The sequence below is a fragment of the Somniosus microcephalus genome, chromosome 1 (genome assembly GCF_052327205.1).
Source record: "Somniosus microcephalus isolate GS21.2 chromosome 1, FLI_Smic_1.0, whole genome shotgun sequence".
NCBI lineage: Eukaryota > Metazoa > Chordata > Chondrichthyes > Squaliformes > Somniosidae > Somniosus > Somniosus microcephalus.
Genome location: NC_140987.1, coordinates 437844851 through 437869080, shown reverse-complemented (window position 1 = coordinate 437869080; position 24230 = coordinate 437844851). Strand labels below are relative to the sequence as shown.

The 24230-nt window shown below is 44.5% G+C and overlaps 1 protein-coding gene across 3 annotated transcripts; it reads left to right on the top strand.

Annotated features, from left to right (window-relative positions):
* Positions 1-186: 186 nt before the first annotated feature.
* ube2a (ubiquitin-conjugating enzyme E2A (RAD6 homolog)) lies at positions 187-16918 on the top strand. 3 transcript variants are annotated; one of them, XM_086001215.1, is made up of 6 exons: positions 187-264; positions 786-866; positions 1345-1370; positions 5533-5622; positions 9274-9362; positions 15808-16918. In XM_086001215.1, exons 2-6 carry the CDS (start codon positions 841-843, stop codon positions 15934-15936), a joined length of 360 nt encoding a protein of 119 aa, XP_085857341.1. In that variant the 5' UTR covers positions 187-264; positions 786-840; the 3' UTR covers positions 15937-16918. The 3 variants fall into 3 exon arrangements, with proteins under 3 accessions (XP_085857341.1, XP_085857334.1, XP_085857327.1); XM_086001201.1 differs by lacking the exon at positions 187-264 and adding an exon at positions 422-613; XM_086001208.1 differs by lacking the exons at positions 187-264; positions 5533-5622 and adding an exon at positions 421-613.
* Positions 16919-24230: the final 7312 nt, after the last annotated feature.

Here is a 24230-nt window from a genome sequence, read left to right as displayed (position 1 = left end):
TTATTTGTTGCAAATCCAGCACACTCGAATTGCACACTGGACGAGGCAGTCGGATTTTTTTTTAAAAATCGCAGCTTTTCTGTGTAAGGCTGTGTGTGTGTGTTTTCTAAATTCCCCCTATAAGACTGTGCAAAGGGGCCCGGGGCAGGTGAGATGACGAATCTATTTGTCCCGGCTCATCATTCGCTCACGTGACAATTAGCCCAGCTGAAGCGGCGATTCCTGTGTGGGGGGGAGGAGGAGAAGGGTGTTGACAATAGTCTGGTAACAATCAAAGCCACCATGACTTGTATCCACAAGCGACTTTTAATAAAAGTATTAACTTGGTGTATTTGTTTCCTCAGGCATGTGTGTGTGTGTTTTAGCCGGGTTTGAAGTCAATGTCCCTGTACCTGCTCCCCCCCTCGGGGTGGAGTGGAATGGTCCATGGAATCCTGGGCCAGCCGGGTTGCGCCGATCGAACGCTCAGTGACAATATTCTTTGATACGTGCGGCCAGCGAGTGTTGCAAAGCTTCTGACTTCGCTGCGCTCTTTATGTCCCTTTATTAACCCACAGGCCCCGCCAGAGATGTCCACCCCAGCACGGAGGCGCCTAATGAGGGACTTTAAACGGTAGGCAGGGCAAAAGGTTGAGGGGAGGAAAGAATTTCTCTCTCTCTCTCTCTCTCTCACTTCCCAACATGGCGACTTTTCAATCTGGAAACGCACAGCGGGGCGATCAGGGGGGGGCGAGGTGTCACTTTGGTGTGTGTGTGTGATTTTAAGCCCTCTCCTCCGTTTTCAGGTTGCAGGAGGATCCTCCAGCCGGCGTGAGCGGAGCGCCCTCGGAAAACAATATCATGGTCTGGAATGCAGTCATATTCGGGTGAGTGAGCCGGGCTTGAGGCCTGTGCATAGTTTTTTTTTTCTCTCTCCTTCCCTGTTAGCCAATATTTGCAATGTGTGTCGGCCGTCACCTGCCCAGGAAAGACGTCCTCATTCCCCCGGGCGAGTAACTAAGCTGATGGGCCGGTGCTTTTATAGTATGTGTTGATGTTTTAGAAGACACTATTTATTTATTATCAAAAATAGAAAATGCTCAGCAGGTCGGGCAGCATCTGGGGCGAGAGAGAGAAACCGAGTTAAGGTGACTTTTCATCAGATTTATTTATTATATATTCACTGCATATTTCCAAAACTGGGTGGCTCAGGATATAGTGAAAGGTACAGTAACTGGCTCTGTTTGAAGTGCTCTACCTGTTAGTCTGGTGCATTTGTTCAACCTTTAAGTAGAGCTGCGAGGGATCGCTATATATTTGTAACACTGCTTTCCTTTGTTTTTCTCTCTTCCCCACCCTGTACAGGCCGGAGGGAACCCCTTTTGAAGATGGTAAGTCAGCGTCCTGAAGAGAACAAAAGTCAAAAGATGCTTGGCGAATACAACATTATCTTGCAGTCTCAATACATCCCCTTTTCGGGCCATGTGTTTGGGGAGTGGGGGGGGGCCTACTTAAAAAGAAAACTGTTGCTTGTAGTTGTGATCTGATACTAATGACAGGTGAACAAAATACAAGGCAGTAAGGTGTTTCAAGAGAGGGAAAGAAAGTTTGCACGTGACAAATGTATACTAAACCAAAGGTGGATTTAAAAAAAAAAAGTTAAGCTTCCTGTTTATAGGAATGCTGTTTTCTGTTAAATCCCTTGCCTTAATTCAAATGCAGATCACTCCCATTTTTCCAAATAAAGTCACACTGACTTTTGGATTGTATGGAGCAGCTTCCTGGTTTAGATGGAATTAGATATATTTCTTAAGGCTAAAGGGATCAAGGGATATGGGGAAAAGCAGGGACAGGGTACCGAGTTTTGATGATCAGTCATGATCTCATTGAATGGTGGAGCAGGCTCGAGGGGCCGAATGGCCTACTCCTGCCCCTATCTTCTGTTTCTATGAGGCTGGCGAGAAAGTAGTTTCACTTTCAAAGCACAGGTGTTTTTTTACAAAAAAAACCCTATCCTACTTTGAGTAGCACTGTGTGTGCAAACCTTCGGCTGTTGCTGTGATCCTCCAAGGTACCTACCTCAGTTGGACAATATTGACTAGAAACATAGAAGATAGGGGCAGGAGTAGGCCATTCGGCCCTTCGAGCCTGCTCCGCCATTCAATGAGATCATGGCTGATCATTCAAATTCAGTACCCTGTCCCTGCCTTCTCCCCATATCCCTTGATCCCTTTAGCCTTAAGAAATATATCCAACTCTTTCTTGAATATATTTAATGAACTGGCCTCCACCGCCCTCTGTGGCAGAGAATTCCACAGGTTCACCACTCTTTGGGTGAAGAAATTCCTCCTCATTTCAGTCCTAAATGTCCTACCCCTTATCCTTAGACTATGACCCCTGGTTCTGGACTCCCTGACCATCGGGAACATCCTTCCAGCATCTAGTCTGTCCAGACCTGACAGAATTTTATAGGTTTCGATGAGATCCCCTCTCAATCTTCTAAACTCCAGTGAGTATAAGCCCAATTGACACAATCTCTCCTCATACGTCATTCCTGCCACTAGAGGGTGGGGGCTTTTACTTTTCCCCTCTCCCTTAAATCAAGAGTGACGGAGGCCTGGAGCGGTGAACCATGTAGCGTGGCGTTTAAGGGAAAATACAAGAGAGTTATTTTTGATGATTGTGATTCAGGATATGCAGCTAATCTTGGTCAAAGCAGATTAAAGTGGTGATCTGGGCAGTGATGTCAGTGGAGCATAAACCTGTGTTTTTTTTACTCCCATCAATCTGTAAACATTGTAATATGATATTGAGGTATGTGCTGTGATGCAGAGCACAGTAAATTTGGCAATACAGTTTGTTGCTATGCTTACAATGTGTATAAGAATACGATTGAAGAGCAACTGAATATTCACCAATTTGAGTTCAGGTAAGAATTTGTCAGTGTAAATGTTTCTCTTAAACTCTCAGGAGCCATGGAAGTGTTTAGCTGATCAAGCAAGGGGAGCTGGAAAGAGTGAAACTACTTTATTTGCAGTAATATCTCTGGGTTGTCCTTATTTGACCCCCCCAAAAAACAGGCAGTCATCTTCAGGCTGGGGTCCAGATGTAAATATATATCTGAATTGGTTGTTGGGACATTCCAATAGATGAATCAGAATGAATGCTTCTAAAATTTGAGTCCACATTTGCCCTAGAGCAGTGTTAACTATCTGACTTTTTGTCAAGGGCCATTCAGAAGTGTTGCACTACACTGTGCCACAGATTGATGGAACCTGGGTTTGCACCAGCAGTTCGCAACATGATGAGCTCCAGGTTTCAGTTATGCCACTGTGGGTAGTTGCCAAGTGGAGGCCAGGCACTTCCACACACAGACGAGAGAGAAACGATGGAACCAATAGTGCTTTTTTTTTCTTCTGTTGGTCTTTTTTCACATGCTACATGGAATCTGAGAGAGCTGTGCTTCATTGTGGCATTCACTTGCCTCCTTTTTTGTTAAACAAAAAAATTAGGGTTAAAGCACTCACTGTTTTCAGCACCCTGCAGCCAAGCAGGCAATGAACCCTGCTGAGAGCCGGGAATGGGGTTGAAAGGGAAGTTACTGCAGTTGGCTCCTGGGCCATATTCTGAGAATTGGATATTTACTTGAAAAGGAAAAATTTGCAGGGCTATGGGCAAAGAGGAGGGGAGTGGGACTAATCACATCGAGTCTACAGCACAGAAACAGCCCCTTCGCCCCAACTGGTCTATGCCAGTGTTTATACTCCACACCAGCCACCTCCCGCCCCTCTTCATCTACCCTAACCCTATCCACATACCCTTCTATTCCTTTCTCCCTTGTGCTTATCTAGCTTCCCCTTAAATGCATCTCTGCTATTTGCCTCAACCACTCCTTGTGGTAGTGAGTTCCACATTCTTGCTACTCTCTGGGTAAAGAAGTTTCTCCTGAATTCCCTATTGAATTTATTAGTGACTATCTTGTATTTATAACCTCTAGTTGTGGTCTCCCCCACAAGTGGAAACATTTTCTTCACAGCCACACTATCGAACCCTTTCATTATCTTACCGACCTCTATCAGGTCACCCCTCAGCCTTCCCTTTTCTAGAGAAAAGAGCCCCAGTCTTTAGTCTTTCCTGATACAGGAAACTTTGGTTTATCCGGAGGTTAACTGTCCAGAATGCTCGAGCCACCGGCAAAAATCAGGAGCTGTTTCGTTAGGTTTTTTTCTTTTCGTTGCTTTTTTTTCACCAGTCAGGCTCTGCAAGGTCTCGCTGAAGCTGTTGCTAAGCTACAGAGACGCTTGCAAGGTATGGCCGACTGTTTAGAAGCTGTTTGTTGCCAGATACGGAGCTCAAAATCAACGTATGTTTCAACGTTAGCGCTGGTTTGTCCGGCAGTTTTGATGGGACGGCAACACAGCTCGGTGCCGGATAGCACAAAGTTTCCTGTAGTTATAACCTCTCAGTTCTGGTATCATCCTTGTGAATCATTTTTGCACCTTATCCAATGCCTCTATATCCTTTTTATAATATGGAGACCAGAACTGTGCCCAGTACTCCGTGTGGTCTAACCAAGGTTCTATACAAGTTTAACATGACTTCCCTGCTTTTTGATTCTATCCCTCTAGAAATGAACCCCAATGCTTGTTTTGCTTTTTTTTTTAATGGCCTTATTAACCTGCATCACTAATTTTAGTGATTTGTGTATCTGTATATGATCCAAATTGTAAATCATTCTTTGAGTCAACACTGGCATGATGTACCACTAGATGGGAGGCAGGAATTTTTTTCTCATCTGACTGGGATACAGCTGCATGGGTGTTGGCAGTCTTTGGTACAGTGGCAGAATCATTCCTTTTTGTAGATGACTCAAAGTAGTGAATGTTGGCAAGCCACTTGAATAAGGAGGCACCACTGCCGAGTCAGATTCCAAACCTCACAACCGCCACAGACACACTTTTCAGCATAGTCACTAAGCAGACATTGTTCAACATTTTGGCTTTTTATTTGTGCTCCCCTCATGTCCCTCTGACTTGGGGCTCTAACCGTGGACTTGCATTCTAGGGCCATGGGGGAAGCTGCTTTTTAATTTTGTGACCTGCCTCTCCACGTTAGTTTGTCGGCTGAATCAAGGAAAGATAGTGCTGACTATAAAAACTGGCACTCGTATAAATATTTACATCGTGTTTCATTATGTTAGATGTCACGGTGAAGGGGTTTCTTTTTCCCTCTCCGTCGTTTCCTGAATGTAGACCATTCCCTGATGAAAGTAGAGGCGGTGGGCTTGTCCCTTGCTCTTTACTGGCACATGTAGGTGTGCCCCCCCTCCCCCAGTGAATCATTTCTCTCCCTGTGGGAATATGTTTGGCATGTCTTGAGATCAGGAAGTTTGTTGCATCTGTGCACTTCAAATCTTTCAACTAAACTACAGGATTTTTTTTTTTTTTTTTTTAAGTTGTTGATCAGCAAAAAGTTTATGTACAGTAGTGAACAACTTTTACTTGATGAGTAATTGAACTCGTATCTGTTTAAAACACTTTTTTTCCATTCCAGGTACTTTTAAACTCACAATAGAATTCACAGAAGAATACCCAAACAAGCCACCCACAGTTAGATTTGTTTCAAAAATGTTTCACCCAAATGGTATGTGAATGAATTGCTGGTGTTTATTGGAATTGATTTACTTCAGCTGCACTGTAATAAATTACCTGGCGCTATAGAAAATGAATGCAGTAGTGTATATACCTCGTACTTGAGGATGATGGTGCCAAAAATGAAGGAAGCTCATGGTAGACAGATACAGGCTGATACCTGGCATTGTCTACCACAAGCCTCCCATAACCATGTTCTCAGGGGGGATTCTCCTGTTGATCCCTCTGGTGTTGCTGGTCCTTTTGTGCCAAGTGTCTTGTCTCCACACATGCATGGCGTTGTAGCACAAAGCCCTTCCCTCCTCTCGCTATAGCCAGGGTCTCCCGAGTGTCAACGATCACATTCAGGTGAATCTTTAGTGTGTCCTTGAAGCGCCTTTGTTGTCTGCCCTGTTTTCCTCTGCCAGCCACGTTCTCCATCAAGCCCCTGCTTCAGCAACTATACACCGTCCATCCTAACCGGTCCAGCCCAACTGAGCTGAGCATTGATTATCATAGCCCTGATGTTGCTGAGGGTATGTTCCAGTACTTCACTTTTTTAGAGAAAAATAAACACGTTTTTTGACTTCAATTTTGACTTGAATCGGGGTGAAGAATGCTCATGCCGGAGAATAGAACATCTATTTTCACGGACCCAGTGTCTACATCAAGTACCGCCCCCCCCCCCCCCCCCCCCCCATTTTTAAACATGGAGCAACTTAAGAGGGTGTTTTATTCTATCAGGTACAGTGCAGTTAGGTGCAGAGTACACTTCCTCCTATTGCACACGTGAGGCAATCTTCCCATTTCCCACACTGGCCATCCTTTGGGATGAGGGATGGTGTTGTGCTGTGGGCCTCTGCCAACTGGCTAGATTGAGACTACCCAAACATCCCCCACCAAGAGCTGACGCAGGAGATGTTTTGTCCTTCGAATGTAGACTAGATTTGAACCCAGGTCCAAAGAGTTGAAAGGTCATTGGCTTAAGCCGCTGCCCCCCCCCCCCCCCCCCCCAAAAAAAAACCCAGTATGTACGACAATGAATGCTGGAATTTTTTGAGGATGTAACTGGTAAAATAGATAAGGGAGAACCAGTGGCTGTGGTGTATTTGGACTTTCAGAAGCACGGTGGCATAGTGGTTAGCACTGTTGCCTCACAGCGCCAGGGACCCGGGTTCGAATCCGGCCTCGGGTGACTGTCTGTCTGTGTGGAGTTTGCACATTCTCCCCGTGTTTGTGTGGGTTTCCTCCGGGTGCTCCGGTTTCCTCCCACAGTCCAAAGATGTGCGGGTTAGGTTGATTGGCCATGATAAAAAAAATTGACCCTTAGTGTTAGGGGGGATTAAATACGTGGGGTTACGGGGATAGGGCTTGGGTGGGATGGCTGTCGGTGTAGGGACCGGGTGCTAGGGTTTGGATGATCAGCCATGATCTCGTTGAATGGCGGAGCAGGCTCGAAGGGCCGAATGGCCTACTGCTCCTATCTTCTATGTTTCTTTCGATAAGGTCCCGCATAAGAGATTAGCGTGTAAAGTTAAAGCACATGGGATTTGGGCGAGGTATTGACTTGGATAGAGAACTGGTTGGCAGACAGAAAGCAAAGAGTTGGAATAAACGGGTCTTTTTCCGAGTGGCAGGCAGTGACTAGTGGGGTACCGCAGGGATCGGTCCTAGGACCCCAGCTATTCACAATATATATATATTAATGATCTAGACAAGGGAACTAGATGTAATATCTCCCAGATTTGCAGACGACATAAAGCTGGGTGGGCGTGTGTGCTGTGAGGAGGATGCCGAGAAACTACAGGATGATTTGGGCAGAAGCATGGCAGATGCAACATAACGTGGATAAATGTGAGGTTATCCACTTTGGTGGCAAAAACAGGAAGACAGATTATTATCTGAATGGCAATAGATTGGGAGAAGGGAAAGTGCAACGAGACCTGGGTGTTCTTGTGCACCAGTAGCTGAAGGTAAGCATGCAGGTGCAGCAGGCGGTTAAGAAGGCAAATGGTATGTTGGCCTTCGTAGCGAGAGGGTTCGAGTACAGGAACAAGGATTTCTTGCTGCAGTTGTACAGGGCCTTGGTGAGACCACATGTTGAGTATTGTGTGCAGTTTTGGTCGCCTTATCTGAGGAAGGATGTTCTTGCCATGGAAGGAGTTCAGCGAAGATTCACCAGGCTGATACCTGGGATGGCAGGAATGACGTACGAGGAGAGATTGGGTTGACTGGGCTTGTACTCACTGGAGTTTAGAAGAATGAGAGGGGATGTCATTGAAACTTTTAACATTCTGACAGGACTGGAGAGACTAGATGCAGGAAGGATGTTCCCGATGGTCGGGGAGTCCAGAACCAGGGGTCACAGTCTAAGGATAAGGGGTATGCCATTTAGGACAGAAATGAGGAGGAATTTCTTCACCCAGAGAGTGGTGAACCTGTGGAATTCTCTACCACAGAGGCAGTAGAGGCCAATACATTAAATATATTCAAGAAGGAGTTGGATATATTTCTTAAGGCTAAAGGGATCAAGGGGTATGGGGAGAAAGCAGGGACTGGGTACTGAATTTGGATGATCAGCCAGGATCTCATTGAATGGCGGAGCAGGCTCGAGGGGCCGAATGGCCTACTCCTGCTCCTATCTTCTATGTTTCTATGTTAAAAACAACAAGCCTGATCTTTTGAGAAGGCATTTTTTTTGCAGCCCATCTCTTCTAGTTCATACACCATCTGGAAAATGTAAGGGAACAGCAACATGGAGTAACACACACCTGGGCTATTTTCCACCAGCTGAGAGATCTGAGAAACAAAGTACTATCTGGAATGAAGAGCTGGAGGAAACAAACCAGTCTTGCAAAATTACTAAGATGACCATAGAAAAAGTCCTAACTGCAAAATAAACCTTAAATGCAGTAATGACCCCAGCCCCTGTAATAGAGCTTATGGCCAACTCATTGTATTGACCTGTATTAGTTCCATCAGTATTGAATGGTTTTTTGTTAGAGACAAACGTACAAATTAAGAATGCAGCCAAAAATGATGTTTAGGACATTTTTTAAAGAATATGCATTTAATGGGATGCGGTGACCTTTTTTGCATATTTGTGATGATGGATAACTCGTAACCATATATCAGCAGCTTTGTGCACTCCTAAAATGTAAACTGCAGTAATCTCGCTTGATCCCTATTGTGACCTGATAGTTATAACTATTTCATTTGTGCCAGACTCTTGGGATGTTGCTAGACCTCGGTCAGATTGAAAAGCAAAGTAGTATTCGGAACAATGACCTGATCTTTCCAGCCTGTGAAATTCTAATCCAAGTGGACAAACTGCTTTGAACGACAGATTTGTTTTGATGTCTTCAGTTCTGTTGCCAAAATAGATTATTGCGTTTAATGTGTAGTGAAAAGGGATGTTGTCGTTCCAGATTCAAGTCTAAACTGTATCTCCATGTTGGCAGCAAACATTGCTGAGTTCAACCCTATTGAATTTTTAAATACAGGTGTTTTTGAATATGTAGTTTTAATTTCAGAAGCTTCTAATTTTGAATTTATGAAGTGTTCAAATAACATTTAATGGTTTCCATAGTTTAAAGGGTGAAGTATTCTATCTTAAATCAATTATTGTAGAATATTTTTATCTAATGTGTTGTACTTTCTGTAGTCTATGCAGATGGCAGTATATGTCTGGATATACTGCAGAATCGCTGGAGTCCAACTTATGATGTGTCTTCAATCTTAACATCTATACAGGTAATTGTACCATGCATATTTTTTTTAAGTTGTCCCTTTACCCGATGTAGCATTATACAGTCTGACTTTCCCTAACCAAAAAGGCACTGTGGAAGAGGCTTGCTCCAAAGCTTTTCTCACTGATGTATAGCTGGTCATTTTGAGGTGCACAAGATTCTCTTCCATCCCCTACCCCCAGCACTTTGCCTTGTGCGGGTGTATCTGCCTCTGCTTGCCAGCACACACTGTCCTGATTGAGACTGGAACTTACTGTGTGGTGAAATTGCAGAAACAAATGCATGTTGTAACGCCGTGGGACAACATGCCCGAAATGAGTTACCCAGTGCTGTTCAGTTTTTAAAAGAAAAATGATTTCTCTCTGCACTGTTAAAGGTGCTGACTCGATGACTTATGGCCCGACAGGCATTGGCAACTCTTGGGTATCCCACGCAAGTGGCCATTCTTCAGGTGTGCAGACAAGAGAGTCGGACTGTGTGTCTGTCCTCGCCCGACATCCCCGCATTGCTATGCAGTGAACCTAATAGAAATCAGTTGTAAGAACCTTGGTTGGCTCACTCCTCCTCCACCCTATGAACCAAGGAACTGAGACAAACTGGAGCACCCAGACACTGCATAACAATTACAACATTTAACAGGCCGTTCAGCTCAATCAGTCCGTGTTTATCCTCTCCACAAGCAGCCGGCGTAGTCCCACGTGCTCACCCTGTCTCCATATTCCTTTATCCCTCTTTCCTTCTACCACCTATCTGACCTACTCTTAAATGTTAACGTGGTCTCTGTCACTTAATGCCACAGCCTCAACTTCTCTGTCCAGACTGAGGTTTAAACCTGGCACCTTCTGGTCTGCGTGGCATACTGGGTGATGCCCTTACCAATAGGCCATCAGGAAATGTGCCCTGTAGCTTACCCCAGAAGAGAGCAAGAATTGTAAATGCTACCAGTAATATGTTCTCAACATTCTTGGCCATTAGATGAAGTGATCGGTGTTTTATAGAAATGACCGCACCATAGGAGACTGGCTTCTCATGCTTATGTTGATGCTAGGTCTTGAACTGGAGCTATCTAGTTCAATTCCACGCCTCTGCCCTTTCCCTGTATTCACATACCTGACAGAAATGTTCCCGCTAAGCTACGTGGCCGCGCAGCGGTCTGGCGGTCCCGCGCAGGCTGCTTCACCGGCTTCAACAGTGGAGAAACCGTGCTTGCGTGAAATTTTGAATGGGCCGCGTACCCAGTTAGAGGGACCATGCACTGGGCCGCGTACCCAGTTAGAGGGACCGTGCACTAACGGAACATTGCCTGCTAGCATATCATCATACTGATACCGAGAGAGTCCATCTCCTGAGAAAGGACACTTCTGTAACCGTGTTTGGGCTTAGAGTCTCTTCAACTGGCAGACCCGTGGTTTATTGGCACTGAAGCTGAGGATTAGAAGCACTCAACATTGCCTAAATTACATCTCCAAAATAATTTTTTTTTAAATTGCCTTCCATGTTGGTCAAAGGTTAATTTTTTGTCAAGGCAGTTTGTAGGGGGAATAGTTACTTTGAAGAAATTGATGAGTTTGACGTTGACATCAAGATTGGATTGACATTGCCAACCTAAGGCACTTGCAAAAAGGACTTGATTCCTTTCTAACCCAGAACCCAAATAGTACTTTGTGTATTTTCCCCAAGTTTGTTTTTGTGCTACCTGTACTGAGAAATTTGAGCTCCTTTTTCTTTCAACTTCCATGTACTTGTGGACTAGACTGTCCAGATTTGGAAAACCACTCGAACCTTGGTATTGAGTTTGATGCCATGCAGGAGGCACATTGGTTCGATGGTCTTTGCCAAAACTTGCTGCACACGAGGACTCGTTTAGGAAGCAAAATTTAACTTCAGAAAGAAAGACCTTGCATATTTATATAGCACCTTACCGCAGTCTCGGGAATGTTTCAAAACACTACATCTAATTAATTTTTTTTGAGTCTAGTCAAACATGGCAGCCAACTTGTGCATATTTGTCTCGCCGTTAGCAAATTTAATTAATGATCAGTTAAACTGTTGGTGGCTGAGCCACAATGGTTTGGCTCAGATGCAAGATGGTTAAGGGAGGAATGTTGCCTAGGTTATCAGAGAAACTGAGTTCTGACGAAGGGTCATTGACCTAAAACGTTAACTCTAATTCTCTCTCCACGGATGCTGCCTGACCTGCTGAGTGTTTCCAGCATTTCCTGTTTCAGATTTCCAGCATCTGCAGTACTTTGCTATTGTATCAGAGAAACTTCTTGCTTTTCTTTTGAATGGTGCCATGGGATCTTTTACTTTTACCTGAGTAGGCAAAAGAGGGCCTCACTTTAACATCTCATCCAAAAGACTGCCCCTTTAACAATGCAGCACTCCCTCAAAACTGCACTGACATGCCGGCCTAGATTGTGCGCTCGGGTCTTAGGGTGGGGTTTGAAGCCAGTGGTTTGGCTCCGATGCAAGAATGCTGTCAAGCTAAGACTTCATTGTCCTGCCAGCAGATAAATACAATATTGAAGGGTACGGGAAAGACCAGGGAAATGGGAGAAGAGTAGACTACTCCAATGTAAAGCTAGCATAAGCATGATGGGGTTGAATAGTGTCCTGTGCAGTTTCTATAACACAAGATTTTTTTTTTTCCTCCTGAGCTGAGGCATATTTATGCTGGGGAATGGACCACTTTCCATTTCAGGCAACTGTTGTCATTATCCCAGGTCAGGTATCACACAACCAGATACAGAGTGAAGCGCTCTCTGCTCTGTCCCAACCGTGTATCTCAACCCCAACCTCCAGAGCAGCACTGTTGCACAAGTGTGACATTCTTTGTATCGGCAAGACGGGCCTCCGAATGAGATTGCCAATTGGTGCTGAATTAAGGACAGGTTTAAATGTTGCGAGCCATGTCCACTAGGAACACACGAGACTGCTCAAACTCATTTCAGATGGCTCCTTTGTAAATAGAGGAGATTTTTATCCCATTGATCTTGGCTGAACCCAGGCCCAAGAGGTGAAAGGCCAGTGGCTAATCCACTGGGCTACCCAGCTCCTAGCCAGTGGCTAAGACTAACCTTGCCAGTTGTCCTAACCACAGCAGTAAGTATAGTCCAGGCCAGTATACTGATGGGTGAAACAAATGGATTTTGTGGAATTCTCCCCTCTACTTGTCAAAATTACAAGGACTGCTTCAGATTAGTCACGCTGCTGTCACTTAGGGCATGTAATGTCGCAACGACCCTGTTAATGACATGATTTATGGTCCTGACATGCCACTCAAACTTGAAGGCCCAGAAACGGAACAATGAAACTGTAGAAATTAAAACAGAAAATGCTGGGGGGGGGGGGCGCCTTCTGGACTCTGCATTGAGTTCAACAATTTCAGACCATAACCTCTGCCCCTACCTTGTTTTTCTCTCTCACAGGGCAGCTGTCGATCATTCTGCCATTTACACTTCATCTAGAGTCATCTTTTGTTTCTTAACTTGTCCCATTACCATCTCCTTTTGCCTTGCACCATCATCCCTTTTGTCTTTTAATCTCTCCTGCCTTCCATCCTATCACAGACCTTCCCTTTTGTTCTTTCCTCCCCTCCCCCCTTTCCCTGCCCCTGCACTTGCTTAAAAACCTGTTCCATCTCCAGCTTTTTCCAGTTGTGACGAAGGGTCATCGACCTGAAACGTTAACTGTGTTTCTCTCTTCACGGATGCTGCCTGACCTGAGTATTTCCAGCATTTTGTTTTTATTTCGTATTTCCAGCATCTGCAGTATTTTGCCTTTGTATTAATGAAACTGTAGAGTCTCACTCCCACAGGTAGTAAATTGTTCGTAGATTTTTATTTTAAAAAAATCTAACTTTTCTAGGGTTTTTCCCCTTTTTTAATCCAATCTTTTTGTACTGAATTTGACTCTAATTCACCCTGTTTATTTCCGTCTTTGCTCTGTTCCTTTATCCTTAAATTTAATTGATTTAAAGAGGTAGACAATTGGACCCTACATTCAGGAAGTTCCAGATGCCCTGTTGCTGTCGCCACACCATTATCAATTCACATTTGCGGCGCAGAAATAATAGACGGGTGAGGTTTTAAAAAAAAAAAGAAAAAAAAAAAAAAAATCTAATTCATGGCACTCGCCGTGAAATGCGCCACTCCAACAATTTCTGGGCCAATGTTGTGATTCCATTCCAACCGCGATTAGACTTTGTTTTACATATAGGACTGATGCAGATCCAGTCCTCGGTCACTGGAGCATTTGGGGATTGTATCAATTCCAGCTGCCATTGATGGTGATGATTAAACCACCCTTAGTCAATCGATATCCTGTTCGATCGTTGGAGTAGGCAACTGTTATGAATCTGAAAGTCCTGAGCCCCAAGTCAATCTGGAACTTGTTGGTATGAATGGGTGACCTGATGCGACGGTCTTTCACAGAATCACAGAAACCCCACAGTGCAGATAGAGGCCATTTCAGCCCATCGAGCCTGCACCGACACATATCCCACCCGATCCCCGTAACCCCTACACCAGCACATATCACACCCTATCACCGTAACCCCACGTATTTAATCCCCCTAACACTAAGGGTCAATTTATCATAGCCAATCAACCTAACCCGCACATCTTTGGACTGTGGGAGGAAACCGGAGCACCCGGAGAAAACCCACGCAAACACGGGGAGAATGTGCAAACTCCACACAGACAGTCACCCGAGGCCGGATTCGAACCCGGGTCTCTGGCGCTGTGAGGCAACAGTGCTAACCACTATGCCACCGTGCTGCCAGATTGACTTGGGGCTCAGGACTTTCAGATTCATAACAGTTGCCTACTCCAACGATCGAACAGGTCATCGATACTCATATCGATTGACTAAGGGTGGTTTAATCATCACCATCAATGGCAGCTGGAATTGATACAATCCCCAGATGCTCCAGTGACCGAGGACTGGATCTGCATCAGTCCTATATGTAAAACAAAGTCTAATCGCGGTTGGAATGGAATCACGGTTTCTTCGAGCTTTACTTTCTCCCTCGTTACCTGCCAATTCTTTCCTCTGCCTTGCTGACTCCTTTCTGGGTTATGGTGCCACAGGTGCTTCTGGTGGCTTGCTTAAGTGGATTCTTCACTTGATCAGACACTGGACATCACAGCTGTTACTTGGTTTGTCCTCATTCGAAGTCCACCTCCAGCTGGATAGTGGACAGAAGCAAGTGACTGGCTAACGTTGCCCCACTCCCAAGCCAAGGGCATTGAGGCTGGCTAATTGACCTCTGGTGGGGCAGTGGTTGAAATGTTGCAGCTAACTCGACATGGACCACTGATGGAACCTGTGTGCATTTAGCCTGTTTGGTTCACCTGCTTCAGGCCCATTGGTCATTGGGGAATATAGCCTGAGATACTACTTGACAGCTTGGCTCTGCACAAGGCCAGCTTAAGTATGTAAGGATTTCTCCTTCAGTTATAGTTACTTAGTTGGCAGCAGTGAAGCACAAGATTTATGCTGTGCAAAGGATAATGTACAGTCCCCTGAAGTGCATTGTACTACTGTCCTGGCTTATTGTCTGCTTGTAATGATGTTTATCACAAAGATTCAGGTCTTGTGAAAGGCCTTTGTCTCTTTGTGAATGACCAGTTTCATGAATGGTGTCTGAAATGAAACCACTGCACCAGAAGTAATGTCTTATGTGGGATTTGAATCATGTTCAGAACAAGGGTTGCGTAACCTTTAAAATTAGAGCCAGGCCGTTCAGGGGTGATGTCAGGAAGCACTTCTTCACACAAAGGGTCGTGGAAATCTGGAACTCTTTTTCCCCCCCCCCCCCCCCAAAAAGCTGTTGGGGCTCAGTTTGAAAAGTGCAAAACTGAGATTGATAGATTTTTGTTAGGCAAGGGTATTGAGGGTTAGGAACCAAGGCGGGTAGGTGGAGTTGAAATGCAGGTCAGCCATGATTTGATTTGAGTGATGGAGCAAACTCCTGTTCCTATATTCCATGTTCAGTACAGGCTTTATCAGATGTGTTTGAGCCAATGGCTTTCTTTAAGTTCATTACTGCAAGATGTCCACTTGGTTAGTGAGCTTCATGTTCTGGTGATGGAATCTACCTTGTATTGTTTGGAAATCATCAGACTACAATACAAACTGTGTGCCAATATGTGTATTGAGTTTCTTTTTATGTTGCTGAAATGTTACCTACCGTGTGTCCAATATGGCTGTTTATGGTGCCAGATTCTCTTGTGCTGTTTTCCCATCTGTTATGGATGACTGCCTATTCATTTGTATATGGAGAGTGAGAACTCAATGGGGGAAAACTACACCCAAAGGCAGGTAAATCTTGAAACTTTCACTTTTTTTCATTTTAAAGGGAAATAGCAATGAGTTTGTTTTTAAATATATAGCAACAAATAATTGTGCTGCTGCTGTTAAGTTTGTTTTGTTTGTTTTCCTAGTCTTTACTGGATGAGCCAAATCCGAATAGCCCAGCCAACAGTCAGGCTGCACAGCTGTACCAGGAGAACAAACGGGAATATGAAAAGCGGGTATCTGCAATAGTGGAACAGAGCTGGCGGGATTGTTGACCCTGCCTAGTGCCTACGAACACTGTCAGGCCATGAGAATCATGAAGCATTTGAGTCCTTCTCGTTCTAGCATCATCGCATTATTTTGCAAGCTAAACTGCTACAATGCTGCCACCCGTTTGAAGCCTTTTTCCCTGGACGTTGAGTCAAAACACATGTTGAAGTGCATGCACTGTACCTGGGGCACTTGCCAAGGAATTTTTTAATTTCACTGTCATCTATGGTCATCCACTTTTTCCTGATGGTCTTTCATAGTCTGTCTGGGCAGTATCAGGCACATAATAAAGGTGCGCTGTAACACATAGTGTCATTTGCATTGCATATTTTGTGCAGCTTTTATGTATAGCCCAGTGAATGGATTTTTCTAGGTTGTGGGGGACACTGATCTGCTCCGACCAAAATCCACCATAACAGTGAGAAGTCTAACTAATAAATTGCCAGTGGGTCAATGTTACTTCTGTTTATGCAACAGATGTGTGCCTCTTCTCTAAAGCCAGCACTGTAGTTCTTGACCAAAAGAACTCTTACTAGGTGCTAGTCTATATATTTAAAAAAAAATCAATTTTTGAACTTTTTGAAAAAATGTCCAGGGTACTGGAGCTTAGGGTGGTCGCTCTTGTGACTGTTTCTAGTTCTCTGTAGTTCTGTTGTGAGTGTAGGGGTGTGTGTGTGTGAGCTGTTGCTGCATGCTTTGTTTTTACTTTCCTTTGAATTAAATGAAGTGCTTTTCACTTTATCAAGAATTACAGCCATCAATAATCCCATTAGTTGTGTTAAACCAAACTTGTATATTCAGATACCTAATGCAGTGATGTGGGATATGGGAAGAGACCCTGTACCTTGTATTGTCTGATGTTCTGAAGTACTTTTTTTTTTCCCTGCACATTAGTCTTTTGAAGTGACAGTATAACTTTGCACTATAGTAACCCATGTAAGAAACTGTACATTTTCTCACTACTTGTAAATAAAACTGTAACCTTAATATTGTGTCTTGAGTGACTAAACATTAGCTTACTGACCCGATCAGCAAACTTCCATTTTAATAATTGAAGCACACAATTGTAAAATCTGACAACTGGGAAGGGTTTGAGGGTGTTGGAGCTGCAGACTTATCAAAGGGTTATTCTCTTGGAAGTGTAAATGTCCCCAACAGATTGCATTTCAGCCTGTACCTTGGTCTGACCTGTTTTATTTGAGATCTAGTGGGTAGTTTATAGTTGTACTTACGAGTGGTTACATTGGTGCTTAGTTCATAAGTCTGACAATTAATACTTGGGTAATTATGTCTACATTATGAAGGAACTTAAAGCCTCTCCTGCTAGGTATGGCCACTGCTGTTTGGAAATGACTGTTGCCTGTATAATTTTAACCTTGGACTAGACTTTTGTGTAACTGGCAGAAAGTGGGTTCGGACTTGGGTAATCCTGAGCGTCACCTCTGAGTTTCAGATCATTGAGCCACTACATCCCATATTCCAATGGGGTGGGGGGGAAATCTATCCTCCATAGACCACTCGAATGTATTCTAGTAACTTGCACTTGAACAACTGCAAAAGCAGCCTCCAGAATGATAGAGGATTTAAAGGGTATGGAAATTCTTGCGACCATTTCACACATGGCGTGGTTCAAACCTCTTGTGCTGTGCTACAGTACTGAACCACGCAGATTATAATCCCATAGGTTTTGCTGAGTTAGCTTAGGTGAGTGCTAAAGTTGGCTTCCGTCACTTGAGAGGAAAACAATCCCTTGGGATTCCTGCTTCTATCCAATGCCCTTGCTTAAAAGTGCATGTGTGGGTGTTGGGTGAGAACAGGAACAGGTAACTGCTGACCACACAGTCAAATAGCCTGCCAATACCCACTGTTTGGGCTCGCGTATGCAGAACAGCCACTGAGATGAAGTACAAGAGGGTGGTGGCCCCATGGAACTGTACAACACCTTCAGGCAGGGTGAGCTGGGCCAAGGAGGTGTCAAGAGTATAATTAATATTGTATGATGCTCTGTGGTATTAAGTCCCATTTGTGGCTGTACACAGCTACTCACTAAAACACGACCTGCACATTATAGTTTTAGAATGAGCTTGGGAATAGCCTCCCATTCTTTTAATGCCTACCTCTGAAATGGAGACGGGGCTTGTACTGTTTGGGACCCAGACCAATATGCATTCATGCCAGTTTAAGAACATTTTCAACAAGTGGAAGAATAGTTTTGAGATGTGGAAAGAACATAAAGCATTTGCACTACGTGCAGCTGGATAGCTCCTGTAGTATGGTGCATAGAAATTGCAACATGGAAATAGGCTATTCAACCCAACCAGCCTGTCGGTTTACCCACCCTGTAACCAAAAGGTTCTAACAACATTCACCTGTCCAGTTCCTGATGCTTGTATAAATTTAGCAGTACAGGAAACTTTTTTTATCCGGGACCGACGTGGTGCCAGTTCATCAAAAATTCTGGATAACCGAACGCTATAGTAAAAGATAGGGAGAGCTGACAGCTCCGTATAAAGCAACAAACCCTGTTGCTTAGCAACAACTGTAGAACAATGAACACAAGTTCCAAGCATCTCTGTAGCTTAGCAACAGCTGCAGCCATACCCTTGCACAGCATAGCTGGAAGGCGGCAAATACCAATATGAAATAAAACCTACTCCTGAATTTTGCCGGTTAACCGAGATTTCTGGTTATTTAGGTGCCAGTTAATCGAAAGTTTCCTGTACTTTTTATTCGTGGGATTGCCAACTTCCGTAGAGGGCCATTTTCCTGCAGAATTGGCGCTTGGGCAGCAAAAGAAAGCCGCTCGTGGCAGAAAGGAGAAAAAGAATGTATGGCGGGGACGGCAATCCTCCAGCATCACCTGGTGTAGGAGGAAATTGCTGTAAGGGTCAAAACATACAAGGTTTGCCAACACTACCACACAAACAAAATACTGCGGATGTTGGAAATCTGAAATAAAAACAAAATGCTGGAAATGTTCACGTCAGATAGAAACGGGGTTAACATTTCAGGTTTATGACCTAAAGGTCATCGAGTTGAAATGTTAATTCTCTTACGCTGCGGATGCTGCCTGACCTGCTCAGTGTTAACAGCATTCTGTGGTTTTATTTTAAAATTAATATATTTGTAACTTGCAAAGCAAAAGGATTCTCGGCGACAGTAGCTTTCTATAATTGGCCTCTGTGCTCCCGTTTCTGCCAGGTATTGCACTCCTGATCACTATCCAGTGACCCGTTCTGGAAGTGCATGTAGGTGGACATCACATGACTTAAAATCAGGCATGACTATGATGCAACCTGCTGACACTCCCGGTCAAGGTTCATACATTGAGTAAAAGTACCAGAGGGTGCCCTGTACCTGTGGAACTATATCCCAGCAAGGAATCGACAGTTTCAAGACAAAAAGGGGGAAAAAAACTTTACACACCTACTGGCAACTTTAAATTATAGCACCGTGGAGTCACGATTTGCAACATTTAAAAACTACTACAGTAATGGGTGAAATGGTGGGGCTACAATGGCACAAGTGTGCACTAGTCAGTTTCTTAGTAAATTAAATATTTTTTAATACTTAAAAACTTTTAAAATGTGTCTACTCGTGCTTTCGTACCAAAAAAATAAGCTTCTTTTGAAGAGCCTCCTCAAACGGACGCAATCAGCAGAAACTCATCATGCTCATTATTTCCATCTGAGGGCACTGGCCAGTTTTGTGGGCGGGACCGGCTTACTGCACAATGTCTTTTAAACCAGCGTTAAAGATCGCAGACACGCGATTTACGCCCGACGTAACTTGCTCTTAACTTTCCATGATCTTTTATGTTGGTCAGGCGAATTGCGCTGGTAAAACCAGCCTCTAGGCCACTGTCTATCTGAGGTTACATTTCATGGGATAGACAAGTAGAAGTTGGAGTTAAGAGCAATGATAGAACAGAGTATTCCTTTGTGTTTACTGTTTCAGCTCAGAGATGTAGAAAATGGGTCTCTTGGAAAATGCTGAGGTAGGATTGAAACTTACAGTTTTATAACTTTAAAAATAAAATTTACTCTCAGGATGTGATAGATCCTGACAAGGCTGCTTTTGTTGCCCATTCCAAGTTGCACTGAGATTTGCTGCAGTCGTTGTGTTGATGGTGCTCCAATGATGGTGTTAGGTAGAGAATGCTAGGATTTGGACCCATTGAAGGAATGTCAATATGTCGAATTCAGAATAATGTGCAACTTGAGGGGGCAACTTCGAGGTGATGGTGTTCCCATGACATTGCTGCTCTTGTTCTTCTTGGTGGTGGCAGTCATGAGGCTGGGGGATGCTATCGAAGTAAGCTTGGTAAGTTGCTGCAGTACATACTACCGCCATACCTCGCCAGTGGTGAATATTCAGTTAAGTGGCAGGGGTGCCAATCAATTTGTCCCTTATGTTGATCTCAATCTTCTTGAGCATTGTCGCAGCAGCAGCCATCCAGGTGAGTGGTGAATATTCCATCACACACCTGATTTGAGGCGCGTCTACAGGGAGAGGCTTTTAGGGGTCAGGTGAGCCACTTGTTGCAGAGTACCCAGCCTCTGCTCTGCCATTGTAGCCACATTGTTGATATGGTTCAGTTAGGTTTCTGGTCAAGTGGGAACGCCCAGGATGTTGGTGGGGGTCTCGGCCATGGTGATGCTATTGAAGGTCAAAGCGAGGTGGTTGGGCCTTCAGTTCTTTGAAATGGTCATTACCTGGCACTTATGCGGCTTGCATGCTACCTATCACTTGTCTGCACAAGCTTGGATGTTATTCAAGGCCTGCTGCAGGTTGGCATGGGCTGCTTCATTATTGGAGGAGTTGTAAATGGAAGCTGAACACTAAAATAGTCAGTGAACAGCCCCACTCTTGACCTTATGGTAGCATAAACCAGCTGAAGATGATTGGGTCGAGAACAGTGCTCCAAGGAACTCCTGCAGCGATCTCCTGTAGCTACAATGATTGGCCTCCAATGACTAACTTCCTGTGTGTCAGGCATGATTCCAGCTTCTGCCATTCAGCTCGTGTCCATGCCTGAATCCAGAGAGTCAGCAGCTCTTAAAGGGCTGCAGCGCACCATTTGAAAGGGAAGCTGTGGCAGTGGCAGAAAAGTGAACTAATTGCTCACAATGGTACAGCAGAGACATGTGGACAACCTTGCTCCTTTTGATGGTGATGAGTTGAGGTCCTGTTGTAGGTGCACCAAAGGAGGATGACTGTGTGTGGTGCAAAAGGCAACTGTCCAGTAAAAGCATAGGTGAAGCTGAATAGAGTGACGTCTCCAGCTGGGTCAATGTAGTCACATAGGTTCCTTGTATTTGGCTGCTCCTATGGTTAGATAGCACCTGAACATTAAGTGAGTGCAAACCTTTCATTCATGTAAGCTATGGGGTTGTTATGGGAAGCACTAGTGCCCACCTTGCTGGCACCTGTAATGGCTTGCTTTCAAGGAAATCCTGCCACCTGTGCCCTGTTCCACTGTTGCTTCCACAGGGAAAATGATGGTGTCATTGGCCCTTGTAAACAAAGAGTTTGTCATTGCTTGATACACGTGTGCACTGCAGACTGCTTGATGTGACAGATGTCCCCTGCAGTGGCTTGGAAAGATCCAGTTGCATGAAAGCTTCATGCTGTGATAACAGTCACTTCTATGGGATGAGTTTCCCTGTTCCAGAAATAGTCTGCCAGTCATTCTACAGCAGGTCCAGGTATACGTGGCGTGGTTTATAGAATGTGTAAGGTGCAGGTAAATGCTTCATGTCTAGCTGTATCTGCACATGAACTTACCTTTCCCATCTAAATCATGTGCTATGGGAACCACAAATTCCAACCCTCAAAACTTTGTATGGTGCTGTTTAAAACAGCAGCGACAACCATGAATAATGAAAGGTATTGGCAGAAAAAAATAGAAAAATGTTTGACTGCCCTGCAAAACCAACTAATGCAGGGACCAAAATTCAGCAAAGTACAATTGCAAACATTGAACACCTAGAAGGACAAGGACAGCACGCGCATGGAACACCATCACCTCCAAGTTTCCCTCCAAGTCATACACCATCTCCTGACCTGGAAATATATCGCCGTTCCTTCATCGGCACTTGTTCAAAATCCTGGAACTCACTTCCTAACACCACTATGGGAGTACCTTCACCAGATGGACTGCAGCGGTTCAAGGCGGCGGCTCACCACCACCTTCTCAAGGGCAATTAGAGATGGGCAATAAATGCCAGCCGTGCCAGCGACGCTGACATCCCAGGAACGAATAAAAAATTCAAATCATAGAAGCTTTTAGAAGCCTACATAAGCAAGCAATGCCCCATGATTCCCAATGCTCCAGTTTACTGTGGGTGAGATGGTCGTTGTTGGGTTGAGTCTTACTTAAAGTTGTGAAATCTGGTGTGGGACTTATAATTTTACTAAATACACAATGTTAAGGTTTGCGCTTGTCTATAGGGTAGCCTCATTCTAGTCCCCTGGAATTGGGCATCACACAATGTGGCGTGCACTAAATTAGATGCCCCGTTTCTACCGTCAGCAAGTCTGTTTTCCTGGTGGAGCTTCGCAAGATCTACCATCTGCTGATTTATCGCATTGGTACAAATACCTAATTGTTTGCCAAAAGCACCAGCAGCAACAGTATTTTATGGCAACCACTTCAAAAGTTTATAAATTATCCAAAAAAATACCTACAAAACTAGTCTTGCAAATAGTTTGTAGGAGTTTCCAAATGGTGGGCAGGCATGCAAGCAAATAAGGCTAACAAGATGCAGAAGAGAGTCTAATCATAAGATGTATCCTTAAAATAGAAATGCACTGTGTAGCATGATAAAACAGACCATCGCCCTTGCAAAATGAAAGACAAGAGAGCCTACAATGTTTGCACATGTTTCATAGGAATCCCACCCAAAGGCTCTAGTGCCTGACTAGGTATCAGTCAGAACTTTATCTTGGCAAAGATTTAAAAAAAACTCAGCTGTAGCACCTTAACCTACTAATATCAAACCTCCCTCAAATGGTTCTTTAAATTGCGTTATTTTTCTCTGCTTCCAACATGTGTATCGTGCAGTAGTCTGAACCCAGAGTGTGGGGTGCTGACCTGGCTCAGGCCTCTACTAAATCTGCTCTACTGAGAACCACCAGCTAGAGCTGACTAGCACTGCAGGGTATCCTTCCTGTGGAGAAGAACCGTGGCAGTGAATTCTGCTGTTGTAGGGGATCTCTAGCTGTAGGAGCTTTATGCAGCTCTAATTTACCTTTTCAGTCTTGCTTGCGGTGCACTGATCAGTTGTTTATGGGTTTGAGGAGCAGAGGAACAACTTATACAGGGCACGGAGCAGCTGCCCAGGGGCGCACAGAGCTGAAGAGTAACTTTCAAAAGTGCAGAATGTAGTGTCCGTGTGTAGATAAAGACACTGAAGACAGGAGTTGGTTCATAGGTATTTACTAAGCAAGTCTGGGGGGGGGGGGGGGGGGGGGGGGGTTTCTAAAGGATATACACAATACACAGGCTTATATAGCCCAAGTGGCAATTACCGGCATTACGCACACCTGGGGCTCTTAAAGGCACATACACCATAATTGCTCTTAAAGGCACATACACCACAATTCCTCCCCTTCTAGCTAACTAGTACATCATATTTTAAGTAATTATTAATTACATGTTATATGCAAAATAATATACATTGCTGTATTAATTAATTATAAGTTAGTCTCTCAGGAGGCTTCCTGACTCGGTCCGGATAACGCCTCGGGGGTGTAGTAGTTTCTGGTGGTGTAGTAGGTTCTGCTGGCAAGGCTGATTCGGCTTGAAGGCCAGTGTCGGGTTCATCGGGCTCCAGTATCACCGGATCGGAGGTAGATATGGGTATCTCTACTTCATCGTTAGATGTATAGAGTGGTGGTGTAGGTTGTCCCTTTTCGGATGACTTGATGATTTGGTCAGCATGGCGCCTTATTATGCTGTCTCCGATGTCCACGGTATACCTCAGTGGTCCTAATCGTGTGCAGATAGTTCCAGGCTGCCATTTCTCGGTACGGTAGTCCCGGGCCAAAACCGGTTGGCCTATCTGGAAGGCCCTAGTTGGCCTTTCATTCGTGCCCTGAAACTGCCGGTTCTCCACGTCCCTTCAGATGTTGGGCTTGACCAAATCCAGCCGGCATCTTAGGTTTCTATTGTAGAACATCATGGCGGGAGTTTGGTTAGTAACCATATGCGTTGCATTCCTATATGCAAATAAGAAGTTATCCACCTTGTGCTGAAGTTTTATGTCTTCATTACCCATGGCCTTGATGGCCTTCT